Raw genomic sequence first — 17385 nt, 5'->3', positions numbered from 1 at the left:
TTGGCCACCTTAAGATCATCACATGTGATCACACCAAAGTCCCACTCCTCATTCATGCACAGAAGTTGTTCATCCCTAAACTGTACCGTTCCCTCAGGTTTTTGCAGTCCAAATTTATGACCCTGAATTTTTTTAGCATTAAACCTAAGCTGCCAAATTCCAGACCCTTCTTCTAGCTTCTTTGAGTTCTTCTTTGTGTTATCCATACTATCAGGGGTGTCTACCCTATTGCAGATTTTGGCATCATCTGCAAAGAAGCAAACCTTACCAGACAGCCCTTCAGTAAAGAACCAGACGAAGAACCAAACCTTAGGGCGCATCACTGGTAACATCTCTTTCCTCAGAGTGAACTCCATTTACTACTACCCTATGTTGCCTTCCACTCATCCAGTTCCTAAACCAGACAGTCACTTTAGGCCCCATACCGAGGGCACTCAGTTGATTTATTAGTCGTCTAAGCAGAACCAAATCAAAGACTGCTATAATCTAAGTACATCACATCTAGCGCTCTCCCTTGGTCCACCCAGGCAAAGAAATTAATCAGATTTGTCTGACAAGACCTGTCTCTAGTGAAACCATGTTGCCTTAGGTCCTGTAATCTATTGAATTCCAAAACCTTTACTATTCTCTGTTTTAAAAGCATTTCCATTATTTTACTTACCACAGAAGTCAGACTTATAGACCTGTAGTTCCTAACCTCTTCCTTACTTCCGCTTTTGTGGAGAGGGACCACATCTGCTTTTCTCCAGTCCAGGACCACTCCCGACTCTAAAGCATTGAAATGGTAAGCCAATGGAGCTACTAGAACTTCCCTAAGTTCCTTCAGTACCCTCTGATGAATGTCATCCAACCCCATCGCTTTGTCCACCTTTAGTTTAGCTAGCTTCTCATGAACACGGTCCTCTGAAAATCATTCCGCTCCATGGATAAATCCTTCTTATCTGTTCCCTTCTCCACTACTGCCAACTCCAGACTTCGCGCCTTCTGTCTCGCTGCACCCTACGCCTGGAATAAACTTCCTGAGCCCCTACGTCTTGCCCCATCCTTGGCCACCTTTAAATCTAGACTGAAAGCCCACTTCTTTAACATTGCTTTTGACTCGTAACCACTTGTAACCACTCGCCTCCACCTACCCTCCTCTCTTCCTTCCCGTTCACATTAATTGATTTGATTTGCTTACTTTATTTATTTTTTGTCTATTAGATTGTAAGCTCTTTGAGCAGGGACTGTCTTTCTTCTATGTTTGTGCAGCGCTGCATATGCCTTGTAGCGCTATTGAAGTGATAAGTAGTAGTAGTAGTCTCTTGTAACCAGAGCTAATATTGTGTTGTCATAATGCCTCAGGCCACCAATAAGAGCCAACCTCATCAGTGATGTCACAATGGCTTGATTGTCCTATACTTGGCTTACTTTTATTACATAGCTCTTTGAGCAGGGACTGTCTTTCTTCTATGTTTGTGCAGCGCTGCATATGCCTTGTAGCGCTATAGAAATGCTAAATAGTAGTAGTAGTAGACTACTACCCCTCCATTCCCATTTGTGTTTGTCTTTTGCTGACCCGCTCCCGGCCCTTCAGCTGTGAGGAGTGGAGTGGCCTAGTGGTTAGGGTGGTGGACTTTGGTCCTGGGGAACTAAGGAAACAAAACACCAAAACTAAATTTACCAATCTCGGAAACCCTGAAAATTCTTGGAGTTACCATTGATCGGCACCTAACACTTGAGAATCATGCGAAAAACACAACCAAAAAGATGTTCCAATCAATGTGGAAATTAAAAAGAGTAAGACCATTCTTCCCAAGAACTGTCTTCTGTAATCTGGCACAATCATTAGTACTCAGTCATCTAGACTATTGCAACTCACTCTACGCTGGCTGCAAGGAACAAATACTCAAAAAACTCCAAACATTCAAGATGGCGTCTGAATAGGACGTGTGTGAAACAGCTCCTCACTCAACTCCCTCTTGCTGTTTTTTTTTTTTCCTTAAAAAATACATTTCCATGCCCAAGAGAAGGGGCAAACAGAGGGCTTACCGTGCTCCCTCTGCAAGACAGGAATTGGGACCGATGGACCGTTTCACTGTTCCCAGAGTAGAATTGACTGGGCAACAACCCTTGCTGCAGGAGGGATCGATGAGAGGAGAACCGACCTACCTGCCTGAGGGAGAGACCACTCTGAGCCCAGAGGAACGGAGTCCTCCTTCGATGCCGGCAATGCTGGCAGACCAGAGCCCTGGATTGACTAGACCCGATGAGGAGATGTCTGATCTGGGAGCAGGGGCAGACTCTGCTAGCAGAACGCCGAGTGCAGCAGTGCTGGTGGTTACTGCTGAGAATACGGAAGGAGCAGGAGTTGAATCACAGGAGAGCAAGACTGGCTCTAAGAAAGGAGCTCAGGAACAGGTAACATTGAAATTTTTTCCTAAAAAACCGGAGAAAATAACCCTAGAAAAAAATTTGGGATGCTTTGGAATGTTTAGAAGATTCTTTAATCCAGAAATTATCTCCAATAGCTAAAGTTACTCAATCAAATCAATCTAAAATAGCAGACTTGGAAAAACAGTTGGCACAAACTAAAACTTTTGAACAAACAATTATACTTGAAACAAATCAAATTAAAGAGAGTCAAATAACTTTAATAAAAGAAAATGTATATTTACATAGGAAAACAGAAACTTTAGAAAATCTACAAAGGATGAAAACATTGAGATTTATTTATTTTTTTTTTTATATTTATTTATTAGATTTTTATACTTAAACAGAGATCATCTGTCAAAGTGAAATACAGCCATAAGCAAAATATAAAACAAATAAATCAACATCATTCAAGAGAACATTTTTTAGCTTCTTTAGACCACAATAAAGTAAAGAAAAAGAAAAAAAGGGGGAGGGGCAGGGATCAGAGAAGATTATTTAGGAATTAACATCACAATAATAAAGCACCCTACTTCCCGGTCTATAAACTACTTTGATAATTTTGAGTCTAGAAAAGATCTTAGCTGTTCTGGTACATAGAAAATATATTTTATCTGGGCTAGCAAAAAGGAGCCTCCTAAGTCAATAACTTTAGGTCTCAAATTCAAAAATTATTTTCTCCTTTGTTGTGTCGCTTTGGTAACATCGGGGTATAACCAGATTTTTTCCCCTCCAAACTGAGAGTTTGTGGTTTTGAAGTATAATCTCATGATTGAGTTCAAGTCCTGCTCAAAGATAAAAGAGACTATCAAAGTAGCTCTTTCAGTCACTTTTTCTAAGGATTGTTCCAAAATTGCTGCGATATTATTCACATCAATTTCTTCTTTTCCTGTATCTTTTCTTTCTCCTTCTGCTCCTTTGGGTTTATTCGGAATATAATAAATTTTATTAATTGGTGGAATTGCTTCTTGTGGAATTTTTAAATTTTCTAGAAGAAATCTCTTAAACAAATCAAGAGGATTAAATCCAAGGAGCTTAGGAAAATTAAGTACTCGCAAATTCAGTCTTCTATTATAGTTTTCTATTTGTTCTATCTTCCTTCGTAGATCAGAATTATCTTTAACCACTACTGACTTGAACTCTTGCATTTGTAGTGCTTCACTCTGTAACGTTGTAACTTTTGCTGTTAAATCCTGTTTAACCAATTCTATCGAGTCTTTAAGTTCTTCAATCTTAAGGTTTAAAGTTTTTACCTCACCAGACAAAATCTGTAAGGTTGAATCCATTTCTATCAGTTTAAGCCAGATCTTATCTAGTTTCATCTCCGTGCTTCCCTCCAGAGCTTGTAGAATCTTCGGATCTCTGGGCCTCAGCGGCTCCAGTGGCAGAGTCGGTTCCCCACCAGGCTTCCCTCCGAATGCACTTCCGGCAGTCGTTTGGGTTGCTTCCCGACTCGCCAGGGTCGCTGGACACGGAGGTATTATCGATGTTGGTGGAGGAGAAAGGGATGTTTCAATCTCCAGCAGCTGTTCCGCTTCCCCGGATACTGCTGCAGCGGATCCTAATCTCCGTTGTTCCTGGGAAGTCACAGGGAAGAAGCGCTCGAGGCTTGCTTGTATCGGGGAGGAAGTTGAGGTAGGCTGGGGTACTAGCCTCAACGCCCCTTTACGTTTTGAATGTGGCATTACGATAGTGGAAACCTCTGTTTTCTATATTCCTTCAAAAAGCCGGCCAAGAGCGTCTTACACTGCACCCGATCCCGGCGCCATCTTGACACGCCCCCACACACATTGAGATTTATAAATTTTCCTAAAGTTCCAGCAGTGGCTCCTTTAATAACATTTAAAAAATATCTTTCTGAAGTATTAAAAATTACTGAACAATTGTTTCCACCTGTTGCAAGGATTTATTATTTGGCTCCCTATGTTAAGAAACCAAGTGAGCGCATAATACCATCTATGGAAACCCCATTTGAGGAGCTAAATTTGAATTTATCACAAACAATTGAAGATGAACTATGTGGAGTACAACCTGCTACATTAATTATAGACTTTGTTCTACAGCCGGATCGGGACTGGATCTTGAAATCTTTCTTTAAACATAGACATGAAGTCTTTCTGAATTGCAAAGTCAAAGTATTTCCTGATATTGCTAGACAAACTCAGAAAAGACGTCAGTCTTTTTTGAAACTTCGTGATCGTGTATTGTCACAGGGGGGAATTTTCTGGCTTAATTTTCCTTGCAAATGTGTTGTTAAATTTCAATCAATTAAATATGTTTTCTTTGAGAGTGATCAATTAGCAAAATTCCTGGACTCCAGACAAGAACCAGCCGTAAACTCTCTTGTGCTTCCTCCATTAGTATCTACTCCGTGATAGGAAAAGTGGGAATATGTTCTATTCATTTTTTCCTATGTTAACCAATTTTTGAATAGTGCCTTGCCTACAATTGTGGACTTTAGCAGTAATTATCATTTAATAGATTTTCTTTATAAAATATTTTCTTGTATGGTATGGTAATACTCCTTTTCTGTACAAGTGTTTCTTGTAAAATTCATTAAAATTACAAAAAAAACCCCAAAAAACTCCAAACAGCCCAGAACACGGCGGCCAGACTCATATTTGGAAAATCAAAATACGAAAGTGCGAAACCCCTACGAGAGAAGCTACACTGGCTCCCACTCAAAGAACGCATCACGTTCAAAATATGTACCCTAGTACATAAAATCACCCATGGCGATGCCCCAGCCTACATGTCAGACTTGATAGACCTACCACCCAGGAATGCTAAAAAAATCATCTCGCACATTCCTTAATCTTCATTTCCCCAACTGTAAAGGTCTAAAATACAAATGAATGCATGCATCAACCTTTTCCTATATGAGCACACAATTCTGGAACGCATTGCCACGCAACCTCAAAGCAACCTATGAAATGACCAACTTCCGTAAACTACTAAAGACCCATCTCTTCGACAAGATATACCACAAAGATCAAATCATGTGAAACTCCCACATACATCCAGAAACGTTAATAATGCCTTCTATTATATTACTATCATGCATTCCATTACCATGCAATCCAACATCCTTCTGTAACACCAAATGTCTATTCTCTTCTCATTTTCATTATCCATGATGTAAGCCACATTGCGCCTGCAAAGAGGTGGGAAAATGTGGGATACAAGTGCAATAAATAATAATAATAATAATTCCCACGTCAGGCACAGGCAGCTCCTTGTGACTCTGGGCAAGTCATTTAACCCTCCATTACTCCAGGTACAAATAAGTACCTGTATACAATATGTAAGCCGCATTGAGCCTGCCATGAGTGGGAAAGCACGGGGTACAAATGTAACAAAAACAAAAACATAAAACAGAAATATTTGTTAAGCAATTCAACCGTATCTTCATTAGCTTCTATATATTTCTCCCTTCACCCTTCAGTCTCACAATGCCGCTTTTACACTGCCTCCTATCACTAACATATCTAAAAGAAAATATCTTGTCCCCCTATTTTACCGTATTGGCTATTTTTTCTTCCACTTGCATATTTGCTTTCCTGACTACTCTACCAACTTCTCTTGGTTTTCCCAGATATTGTTGCCTGTTTTCCTCTTTCTGCGATCTCTTATAGATCTTATAAATTACAATTGCAATTATAATATATGTCTATACTGCTAAAACCTCCAGGTTGTTAGCGGTTTGCAATGGCAATATCTTGGGAAGAATAATGCAAATCCAAATAACTAACATCAAACTAATTCTAAACAAATCTGTTAAAAAGATGGGTTTTCACATTTTTCTTGAGAGTGAGATGACTGAACAGTAATATAAATTTGAAAATCACTCCAAAGCCTAAATGCTTGAACTGCTAAATGTCTATCAAATATTATAAATCTTTACACCCCTTAATCGATGGAAAAGCAATTAGTAAATTACGGCACGGTCTTCTGCCTCTAATTTTACAGAGAAAATCTATGGGGTCCTTTTACTAAGCTGCGGTAAATGTGGACCTCCACTAGTGTCCGCATGTGTTTTTGACGCACGCTGAGGCCCCCTTTTACAGCAGCGGGTAAAAGGCTGGCCATTTTTGAGGAAAAGAAATGGCTGTGCGGTAAATGAACCACTGGCCACATGGTAATTTCGGTAGGGACCACTTACTATCACCCATTGAGGTGGCAGTAAGGGCACCCCGACATAATAGACCATACAAAAAACCACCAACAAAACAGACTAAAACCAAAACAGACCATGACAAAAAAAAACCCTCCCCAAAAAAGCCCAAGACAAAATAGACTCTACACAAAACAGGGCAGGGAAACCTCCTTAATTAAGCTGGATTATCTTTTCAAGCAGATTTATGATTCTCACTAGATACCAAGTGTGGATAGTGAAGTCAAGCCGTAGGCAGGTGCCAGGACTTTCAAGTGACAAGCCGTGGACTTTCTCAGTAAATCTATTTCATCAGGCCCTTTTGTCAGGAGTCTATTTTGTCAGGGACTTTTATGTTGGGAACTTTTTTGTCTGGTTTCTTTTGACCGGGTGCCAGCAGTAAGGGCTCCTGTACCAATTCATCACTGCCCAATTGCTGCTGTAGCCCGGTAGTAGTTCCGGCCTGGTGATCAGCAAGCCTGTTGCCATGCGCCAACCTTTAGTGAAAGGGCCCCTTTATGATCTATCAAATATATTGGAAATTTACCGTTTAGAATTTTCTATAAAAAGCAGAAGAATTTGAACCTAATCCTCGCCTCAGCAGTCAAACAATGCAATTCAATGAGTATAAAGAATTTTCTCCTGTTTCTGTAATGAAAAACATTCAGTCTTATTGCAATGTTCTGAATTGTTTGCATGTGCCGGATAACTTGTTTAGGTGCGCTCAAGTAGATAAGGTTGCGGTAATCCAATTTGGACAAAAGCAGCGTTTGTACAATTAATCTAAACTGTTCAAATACAAAGAACCTTCTTATGCGTCTTAAATTTCGCATAAGGAAGAAAGCGCTCTGAGAATCAAGAGATAAATTTTGGTTGACAGACACCCCTAATATTTTTATTGCAGGGGATAGAGTAATATTAGTTCAACCTACTAGTATATGGTCCACTTGAGGATCAGGATTATTGTCAAGAAGTAGAAATTTGGTCTTATCAGTATTTAACTGTAGACGATACTGTAATATCCGAGAACTGATTAGTGTTAAACATCTATGAACAGCTGATGAAATCAAAGTTATAGATGAATACATTGGAACCAAAAGAGTGATATCGTCAGCACATCTATATGCAATAGAACCTTCTTTGCTTAACGCCAACCCCAGCTACTACTTTTGAGAACCAAAGTAGCCTCAGTTTCTTCTTACTTTTATTTTCTTTCCTTACATACAAATTTGTTGCTCTTACAATAGCTCCTTTCAGTTTTGCTTTCCAGCTTCTTCCAGATGTTCCCATCCAAACAGTGATTCGTTGAGGCAATCCTACATCTGAATAAAGTTAGTTTTTTTAAAGTCTAGAACCTTCACTTTTGAATGAACCCTCTCCACACCTATCAATATTAGACTACATCAGCTGGTGGTCACTGAATGCCAGCTGATCACCGACTATGACATCAGAAACACTCTTAGCATTAGAAAGCACTAAGTCCAGTATGGCCTCATCTTGTGTGGGTTCCATTGCGAACTGCTAGAACAGTTTTCCCTGTAGAGAATCCAAGATCTTCCTGCTTTCAAAAGACTCTGCAACGGGGATAATCAACATCTGGCATATTAAAATCACCTATTAGTAGCACTTCCCCTTTCACAGTTATATTTTGAATGTCTTTTCCGTTAGGAAGCCATCCATACCTTTTTTAAACCCTGCTAAGCTAACTGCTTTTACTACATCCTCTGGCAATGAATTCCAGAGTTTAATTACACATTGAGAGAAGAAAGATTTTCTCTGACTTGTTTTAAATTTACTAGTTTGCAGCTTCATTGCATGCCCCCTAGTCCTAGTATTTTTGGACAGAGTAAACAATCGATTCACATCTACCTGTTCCACTCCACTCATTATTTTATAGATGTCTATCACATCTCCCCTTAGTCATCTTCACTCTAAGCTGAGGAGACCTAACCATTTTAGCCTTTCCTCATAGAGAAGTCGTCCCATCCCTTTTATCATTTTCGTTGCCCTTCTCTGTATCTTTTTAGGTATGTGCACCCTTTGATATGTTCATGTTCTAAGACTTTTCATATTTATTGTTTGCACCATACACCATATAAGGTATGGGACACTTAACCCTCCATTGCCCCATGTAAGCCGCATTGAGCCTGCCATGAGTGGGAAAGCGCGAGGTACAAATGTATCAAAAAAATAAAAATAAAAATTTGTGTGTTTTACTTCTCCACCAATTTAAATTTAACATTGTGAAAAAGCACTGTACACTGATACTGCTTTTATGTTATGCCTCTAATCTATATCTTTTTTGAGTGCATGATTTAATATTTGCATATATTGAATATGAGAAGTAAGTAAATTGCCCTTTACATTTATTTATTTTACTTTTAGGTCTGATTTCTTATATATTTGTTTCTATGGATTTTAATTTTTCTGTTTGTATATTTTATAGCAGTTCCCCTGACGCAGCCTTTGGGTGAAATGCGACCTTGTCGGGTCATTGTTTTAATAAAGCTTTGGTGTGTCACCTTCACTCTTGATCTGTCTTGATCTGTCCTTTTCTCTGTTTTATTGAATCTATGGATCTGATTTGCTTCTCGATTGTGGACAAGGAGAAATTCCAACAGAGGCCAAGGCTGAATCAAGGCATCTGTTCCTGCAGATTTGGGATTTTTTTCATTTTTTAAAAGTCTATGTAGCCCATTCAAATGCATGCTAATACTTTCCTCGCCATTCCCTGCCAATTCAGTGTTAATTAGCACATACATAGAGGGGAAGTTATCAAATTGCATTACAGATTTAAGTTATGTTATTTGCCCTTTAACGTCAGACTCACAGAAGCCGAAGCCTGCGCGGCCACATTGGTGATCTGCAAGGGCCGACTTCTACATGGAATGTTGCTAGTGGAATAGCAACATTCCATGTAGAATCTCAAATAGTAGCAACAGTGGAGGAGTGGCCTAGTGGTTAGGGTGGTGGACTTTTCCTGGGGAACTGAGGAACTGAGTTCAATTCCCACTTCAGGCACAGGCAACTCCTTGTGAGGGCAAGTCACTTAACCCGTCACTTAACCCTCCATTGCCCCATGTAAGCCGCATTGAGCCTGCCATGAGTGGGAAAGCGCGGGGTACAAATGTAACAAAAATAAAAATAAATAAATAAATGCATTCTAACAAAATGCATCCTTAGATCGACAGATGGTAATAAGTAGAAAGAGTTGAAGAACAAGGATGTTCTGGAGAAGAACTGTTTTTATAGTTCAATCTTCTCCTACCTGATTCTCCTTGTCCATCTTCTTCTTGCATTTCAAGGCTCCCCTTAGATGGAAACACACCCACCCACGGTATCAGGGGATAAGAAAATTAAAAATATAAACTTACCCTAGACTGCCTGTGATGGTTATAGTAGATGTTCCTTGTAGAAATTTCCCCTTAGGTGTAAAGGATAATGCTGCTTGCGAGAGTTTTGCTTTCTCAATTTTTAACCTGGACAATTAAAACAGAAGCAATGATGTTGTAGAACAATGTACTTCTTTGTTGCATAAAAAACAGTGTTGTTTGGATTTTACATCTGGATCTGCTGTTTCTTTCATCTTTACTGGTGCAGATCTGAAGTGCCTCTTAGGTAGCTTGTCGATTAGAGCAATGGACTGACACTCATGATAAGGAGTACTTCAGATCCTGCCACTAGCCCTGATGCTTCATGTGACATTGGACAAGTCACTTATTCGGACATAAACATGGTGCCTGAGTGTCAGCCAGTGTGGTGACCATCCTAAGTTAAGTGTTGGTGCTTCACTGACTATACAGATTGGGGGGGGGGGTGGATTCTATACCTAGCGTCGAAGGTTAGGCACTGAAAAAAATCCACACTGAACCCCTATTCTATAAAGAGCGCCTGACCTTTCTAGAACACCGGCATAGCATGCAGATTTCACCTAACTTTGGGTGCCAGACTTAAGGAGAAGGCCAAACCAAATAGGAAGGCCGGACACAACTGGGCTGTAGGCCAGCGGGAAGGAAAGGGTTAAAGCAAACAGGGGAGAGAAGGGGAGCGGAAGGGGGAAGGAAGGAAGGCATAAAAAAGGGACAGCAGGTGAGAAAAGGTCAAGCCAGAGGAGCTGATCAGAAAGCCAGAGGAGCTGACCTCAAGAAGGCCCGACTCGACCTCTTTCCTTCCTCCACAGGGCTTCAGGTTATATGTTTTAAAAAAAAAAAAAATACCCCTTCTGCATGCTTGTAACTTCTACCACTACTGCTATTGAGCATTCCTATAGCGCTGCAGAGAATACGCAGCGCTGCACAAACTTCCTGCTTGTTCGCTTTTGCAGGTCCTTGGCCTCATCGCAAATTTTTCTGCTTTCTTACCTGGGGTTTGGGATGCCCAATTTACCTCCATTTCTTTTCCTTCTCCTGCCGTCAACGTGACTGAAGTGCCCCGCTTTTGCAGGTCCTTTGCCTGCTCAGGAATTTTTACTGCTCTTGTCTGGGACTAGGGACGCGCAATTTGCCTCCGCTTCTCTTCCTTTCTCCTGCCGTCGATGGGACTGAAGCGCCCCACCTGCGAACGCAGGCGAGCGGGGCAGTGAGGCGGGGGTCTAGCATTGGAGATGTGGGGGTAAGCGCATCCGGAGGGCATGGGGGGCTGCGTTCGAAATCTCCCACTGTGGTCTCGAATCCCCGAGTCACGCTGCCATTTCCTGCTTCCATTCGGCAGGGCGGGAGATCCCCCATTCTACCTCCGTGTGGCCCTCCGTTATGCAGGTGGGGCGGGCGCCAGTAGCAGACGACTCCACGGGGCATTTCGGGGGGATTTAACAGGTCGCGGGTGTGCGCGGGTACAACGGGATAGGAGGCAATGCAGGGCGCGGCATGTGCGCGCCACCCGGTGGCGAGTGGGACGCATGGGAGACGCGCTTCTACGGGGAGAAATTTTGTCCCATTCGCGATTGCAGTTTGGGCTTTCGCAGGGTGCCAGACTTATGCCTGATAGAAACAGGTGTTAGTCTGGTGCTCAGCATTAGATACGGATCAGCAAAATTCTATAACTTGGTGCCTAACCTTTGGGAATGTCCACGATCCGCCATGCCCCTCCAATGGCCACATCCCCTTTTGGCTTGTACATAAGAAAAGCTGGTGGCCAAGATATAGACTAGTACAGAGGGGAGTCCATACGCAACTTCAACTAGGCACCAATTAGACCCAATTAAGTGGCCAACTGGTGCTCGTTGCCTTGTAAAGTTGTGTGTGGATCTTGAATCCATGGGCAAATTCTGGCACTTAACTGTCAGCACTATATCTAGAATCCAAGGGATTGTGCCAACACTGTCTGTCTGATTTAAGCCTGTGTAATTATACGGATCATAGGAGAATATCACTGCTGTCCAGATAATATTTTAGCCCAATATCACCCCACTCCACACCTGATCCATGACTTACCCTGTGCTTGGTTTGACTGCCTCCATAACTGTGCCTGAACCCTTTTGTAACATTCCTTTCTTTATTAAGTCGCCAATTACATCGTCCATCATTTTTCCTTGGATACCATCAAGAGCGTTATTCAGAACGAAATCCCCTGGAAGAGTTAAAGTTCTGAACTGTTTGACAAGGTATGAACTTTACAGGCAAAATCTGAATAAGACACCCCAGTTTGAAAATGCAAGCAAAGCTTAGACAGCAATTTTTAAAAGACTCACTGAGCATGGAGTCTTATATAATGCCATGGATAAAATGCATGTGTTTGGAAGCACAAACAGCAGAAGAAGCCATTTTACATGAGACCAAGTTCAAACAGAGTGGCCTCACGTGGGATTTTCATATAGCAGTACCACTGTTTACAAGTGTAAGTAGCAACTTTCCTACTTATTCATGTAAATTGTGTAAGTTTTAGAGTTTGGGAGTTACTATGCTTCCAAGGGAAGGCAATTACAGACCTGAGCTTCAAAACTAAAACGTTTGCAGTTTCAAGGTGGTTGTTAACTCCAGAAGATATGTGCAATTTCCTCTAATGCCCAGGTCCAGATGAAAAATTACTAACTGGAGTGGACAAGTAGCTTAATGGTTAGTACAGTGGATTGGGACCAGGGAAACTGCATTCAATTCCCACTGCAGCTCCCTGTGATCCTGGCCAAGTCACTTAATCTTCCATTGTCCCAGGAACCAAAAAAAACTTAGATTGTGAGTCCACTAGGAGCAAAGAAAGAACCAACCATATAGAATATGTAAACCAGTTGATTGTACCACATAAAGATGGTATATCAAATACATGACCCATACTATACCCATACCCATAAGCTGTGTGAGAGTCCTCCAACTGCATTCCTACCAGTGTGGAGCGATGCTTCAATCACTAGGCACGTCTCATATTCCGCCAGAACCGATATACTCATATCACCCCTCTCCTCAAGTCGCTTCACTGGCTTCCGATCAGATACCGCATCCAATTCAAGCTTCTCCTCCTTACTTACAAATGCACTCACTCTGCTGCTCCACCCTACCCCTCTACCCTCATCTCCCCCTACGTTCCTGCCCGTAACCTCCGCTCACATGACAAATCCCTCCTCTCAGTACCCTTCTCCACCATTGCCAACTCCAGGCACCGCTCATTTTGCCTTGCCTCACCCTATGCCTGGAATAGTCTTCCTGAATCCCTATGCCAAGCCCCCTCCCTACCCATCTTCAAATCCTTGCTTAAAGCTCACCTCTTCAATGCTGCATTCGGAACCTAACCTTTCGAACATATAGGTTGCCCCAATCTGTCTGACCTATCTGATTAACTGTACATTTGTCTTTTTAGATTGTAAGCTCTTCGAGCAGGGACTGTCCTTCCATGTTAAATTGTACAGCGCTGCGTAACCCTAGTAGCGCTTTAGAAATGTTAAGTAGTAGTAGTAGTAGTAGTAGTAGGTTTTCTGGAGTAAAGTAGAACTTGCTTGTCCCTTGTTATTGAAAATGTGATATTGAAACAGCACTGCCACTGACAAGAATGAGATTAGAGGACTCCTGCACAGCTTAAAGGGAACATTAGTTATGAGTGACTCAAAGCAAAAAATACCAATGCTGAAATTTGTTTCAGATGTACGTGTATTGAAATTCTAACACAAACACCCAAATCAAAAGTAGGGGTGGGCCCTTGGTATTCTCAGTGCAATGAAAGACAGGACTGAATAAACACTGCCCAAACCATACCCACACCACCTCACCTTTAAATCTATCCAGCTTATTTTCGAAAGAGATCGCCGGCCATCTAACGACACAAATTGGGAGATGACCGGCCATCTCCTGAAGCCGGCCAAATTGGTATAATGGAAAGTTGATTTTGGCCGGCTCCAACTGTTTCCATTGCAGAGCCGGCCAAACTTCAAGGGGGCGTTTTGGCAGGGTAGCGAAGGCGGGACGGGGCATGGTTACGAGATGGCCGGCTTCAGCTGATAATGGAAAAAAAGATGGCCGGCTCTGACGAGCATTTCACCGGCTTCACTTGGTCCATTTATTTTCAGGACCAAGTCTCAAAAAAGTGCCCCAATTGACCAGATGACCACCGGAGGGAATTGGGAATCATCTCCCCTTACTCCCCCAGTGGTCACCAACCCCCTACCTCCCAAAAAAAACCCTTTTTTGCCAGCCTTTATGCCAGCCTCAAATGTCATACCCAGCTCCCTGACAGCAGTATGCAGGTCCCTGGAGCAGTTTTTAGTAGGTGCAGTGCACTTCAGGCAGGTGGACCCAGGCCCATCCCCCCTACCTGTTACACTTGTGGTGGTAAATGTGAGCCGTCCAAAACCCACCAGAAACCCACTGTACCCGCATGTAGGTGCCCCCCTTCATCCCTAAGGACTATGGTAGTGGTGTACAGTTGTGGGGAGTGGGTTTTGGGGGGGCTCAGCACCCAAGGTAAGGGAGCTATGCACCTGGGAGCAATTTGTGAAGTCTACTGCAGTGCCCTGTAGGGTGCCCGGTTGGTGTCCTGGCCTGGGAGAGGGACCAGTGCACTACGAATGCTGGCTCCTCCCATGACCAAATGGCTTGGATTTGGTCGTTTTTGAGATGGGCGCCCTCGGTTTCCATTATCTGCTAAAACCGAGGTCGCCCATCTCTAAGGTCACCCATCTCTTAGATCAACCTAAATGTTGAGATTTGGGCGTCCCCGACCGTATTATTAAAACAAAAGATGGACGCCCATCTTGTTTCGATAATACGGGATGCCCCGTCCCTTCGCAGCGCCGTCCTTAGAGATGGGCGCCCTTAGAGATGGTCATCTCCATTCGATTTTCCCCCTCCACGTAACATTATACTATTGTACTGTGTGTTGAGAAAGGTAGAATATAAATAAATAATAAGCAGTTAGGATATTTTAAAAGTCAGGCCTGGCTGCTGCTCGGATTTTGTTATGGCTGCTGCAAACTGCGGGTGGTTGAAGGCTTTGATTCATTAAAGGTTTTCTTCCAGAATATGCCCTTTGAAACGCACTTCCCTGACTGGGTCTGTTGTCTAAATATATAGGTGCCCTTTTACTAAAGGGTTGGCGTGGGGCAATCCCGAACTATAGCCAGCCCTACGCGGGTGCAGGCGACGGTTCTACCCACAGTGCGTGCCATTTCTGGCTCTAGCAGTAAATAGGGAAAATTATTACTGGAGGTGGTTACCTGGCGCTGCCCAGTTACTGCCAGTTTAGCTGTGGAGCTCTTACCACCACCTCAATGGGTGGCGGTAAGTTCTTCCCCTGAAATGAATGTGCGGCAAAAGCAAAGTTGCCGCACAACCATCTCTTTTTTACTCGCTGTGGTAGAAGGGGACTCTGCACAAGATAAAAGCTTGCGCTTTCGTTAGCCCAGGGTCCCTTTTACCGCAGCTTAGTAAAAGTTGCGCATAGAGGGAAAAAATGCAAAAACATTGACATCTTTATCTTTAGATATTGTGTAATACCTCAGGAGTAACTGAGCCATATTATTTTTTTTTACAATATGTTTTTCATAAATAGACTGCTATATTTATTTATTGCATTTGTACCCCACATTTTCCCACCTGTTTGCAGGCTAAATGTGGCTTACATAGTACCGTCAAAGGCGTTTGCCCAGTCGGTGGATAACAAATACAAAGTTATATAGTGATCGTATGAGGTATAAGTGGAGGGTCGGAATGGATGAAGATTGCGTGATGTCCTGTTCGATCATAGTCATGCTGTGTTGGTAGGTGAAGAGGGTTACGTGGTGTCGTTGGGACAGGCCTTTTTGAAGAGGTTGGTTTTTAGTGATTTCCTGAAGTTCAAGTGGTCGTGGATTGTTTTCACAGCTTTTGGGAGCCCATTCCATAGTTGTGTGTTTATGTAGGAGAAGCCGGCTGCGTAAGTTGTTTTGCATTTCGGTCCTTTGCAATTTGGGTAGTGTAGGTTTAGGTAGGATCTTGATGATCTGACTTTGTTTCTTATTGGTAAGTCTATGAGGTCTGTCATGTATTCTGGGACTACGCCATATATGATTTTGTGGACTAAGGTGCAGATTTTGAAGATGATCCGTTCTTTGACTGGGAGCCAATGCAACTTTTCTTGGAGGGGTTTGGCACTTTCGAAGTACAGTGAGAAGTAACTTTTGCCAATGTAAGGCATATTACAGTGTGCAGAGACCTATTTTGGGGGGCTCTTTTACTAAGCTGCAATAAGCAAAGCTTAAAATGGCCTACCATGGGTCACGCTCAGGTATCCTGTTGTAAGCTCCAAATTTACACACACTACTTGGGATGGAGGAGTGGCCTAGTGGTTAAAGCACCAATCTTAACATCCTAGAGGCAGCTGGTTCAGATCCCACAGCCTGCTCCTTGTGGTCTTGGGCAAGTCATTTAACCTTCCATTGCCTCAGGTACAAACCTAGGGACCCCTTTACAAAGGCACGCAAAGAGCCTAAACACAGTATTATCACTCCGCTAATGCATGCACCAGGCTGTAATTTCAAGTTTGGCACTCAACAAAAACCCACAGTAGAAAATAATATTCTACTGCGGCGGAATTCTCGGCTGTTGGCGCATGCAGGGCAGTTACTGTACGGGTTATGCGTGAGCCTTTACCGCTAAGTCAGTGGGTGGCATTAAGGACACACACTGGTTTTCATTTCACCATATGTCCATTTCCGAACCCCCCCCCCCCCCCCCCACAAAAAAAACCCTTTTTCTAGATGTGGTGGAGAAATGGTCCGGGGTGCGTCCAATACACACGCCCACACTACTGCGGGCCACTTTTTGGTGTCCCTTGTAAAAGGGCCCCTTAGATTGTGAGCCTTCCAGGGACAGAGAAATACCCAATGGACCTGAATGTAACTGACCTTGAGCTACTACTGGAAAAGGTGTGAACAAAATCCAAATAAATAAATAATAATTTTTGTTTATATGTTTTGTTGAGAAGGCATGTTAGGGGGTAGAGAGTAGGGCATCTCTGTGCTAATCAGTTAGCGTAGATACATTGTCACGCGCTAACTGGTTAGCTCAGGATTACCACATCAACCCTTACCGCTTACCATCAGTAAGAGTTCACATGGTAATTTTTCTTAATGGTCGTGCACTAATAGCAACATTAGCAAGTGGTCATTAATATAGAAAATCAGCCATTTTCTGGTTTCGGTAAAAATGGCCTTAGCACATTTTTGAAAGCCCTGCATAAGGGAGCACTAAGTCCACTTTTTACCGCAGCTTAGTAAATGGAACCCTTTATCTTCCGAGGCATTATAAAAGGCTCCTACCTGGATTATTGTGTGCGAAGATTGACAAGAAAGCCTCTGACGCAAGATATTGAGGCTTAAGACCATCTTTTCTGAGTGCAAACTTTTTAAAGAAATGTTT

At 42.5% G+C, this 17385-nt stretch overlaps 1 protein-coding gene across 1 annotated transcript in view; it reads right to left on the bottom strand.

The window, feature by feature from the left end:
• LOC115476261 overlaps positions 1-17385 on the bottom strand; it is a 54798-nt gene that overhangs the window by 17731 nt on the left and 19682 nt on the right. Inside the window, exons 4-5 of the mRNA XM_030212539.1 lie at positions 11998-12133; positions 9940-10044 (exon numbers count right to left, since the gene is read on the bottom strand). Coding sequence (XP_030068399.1) covers positions 9940-10044; positions 11998-12133 — 241 coding nt within the window. The remainder of the gene's footprint in view (positions 1-9939; positions 10045-11997; positions 12134-17385) is intronic.

The sequence above is a fragment of the Microcaecilia unicolor genome, chromosome 8, assembly GCF_901765095.1.
Source record: "Microcaecilia unicolor chromosome 8, aMicUni1.1, whole genome shotgun sequence".
NCBI lineage: Eukaryota > Metazoa > Chordata > Amphibia > Gymnophiona > Siphonopidae > Microcaecilia > Microcaecilia unicolor.
Note: the sequence above shows the minus strand (reverse complement) of the source record. Positions and strands in the feature narration are given on the sequence as shown.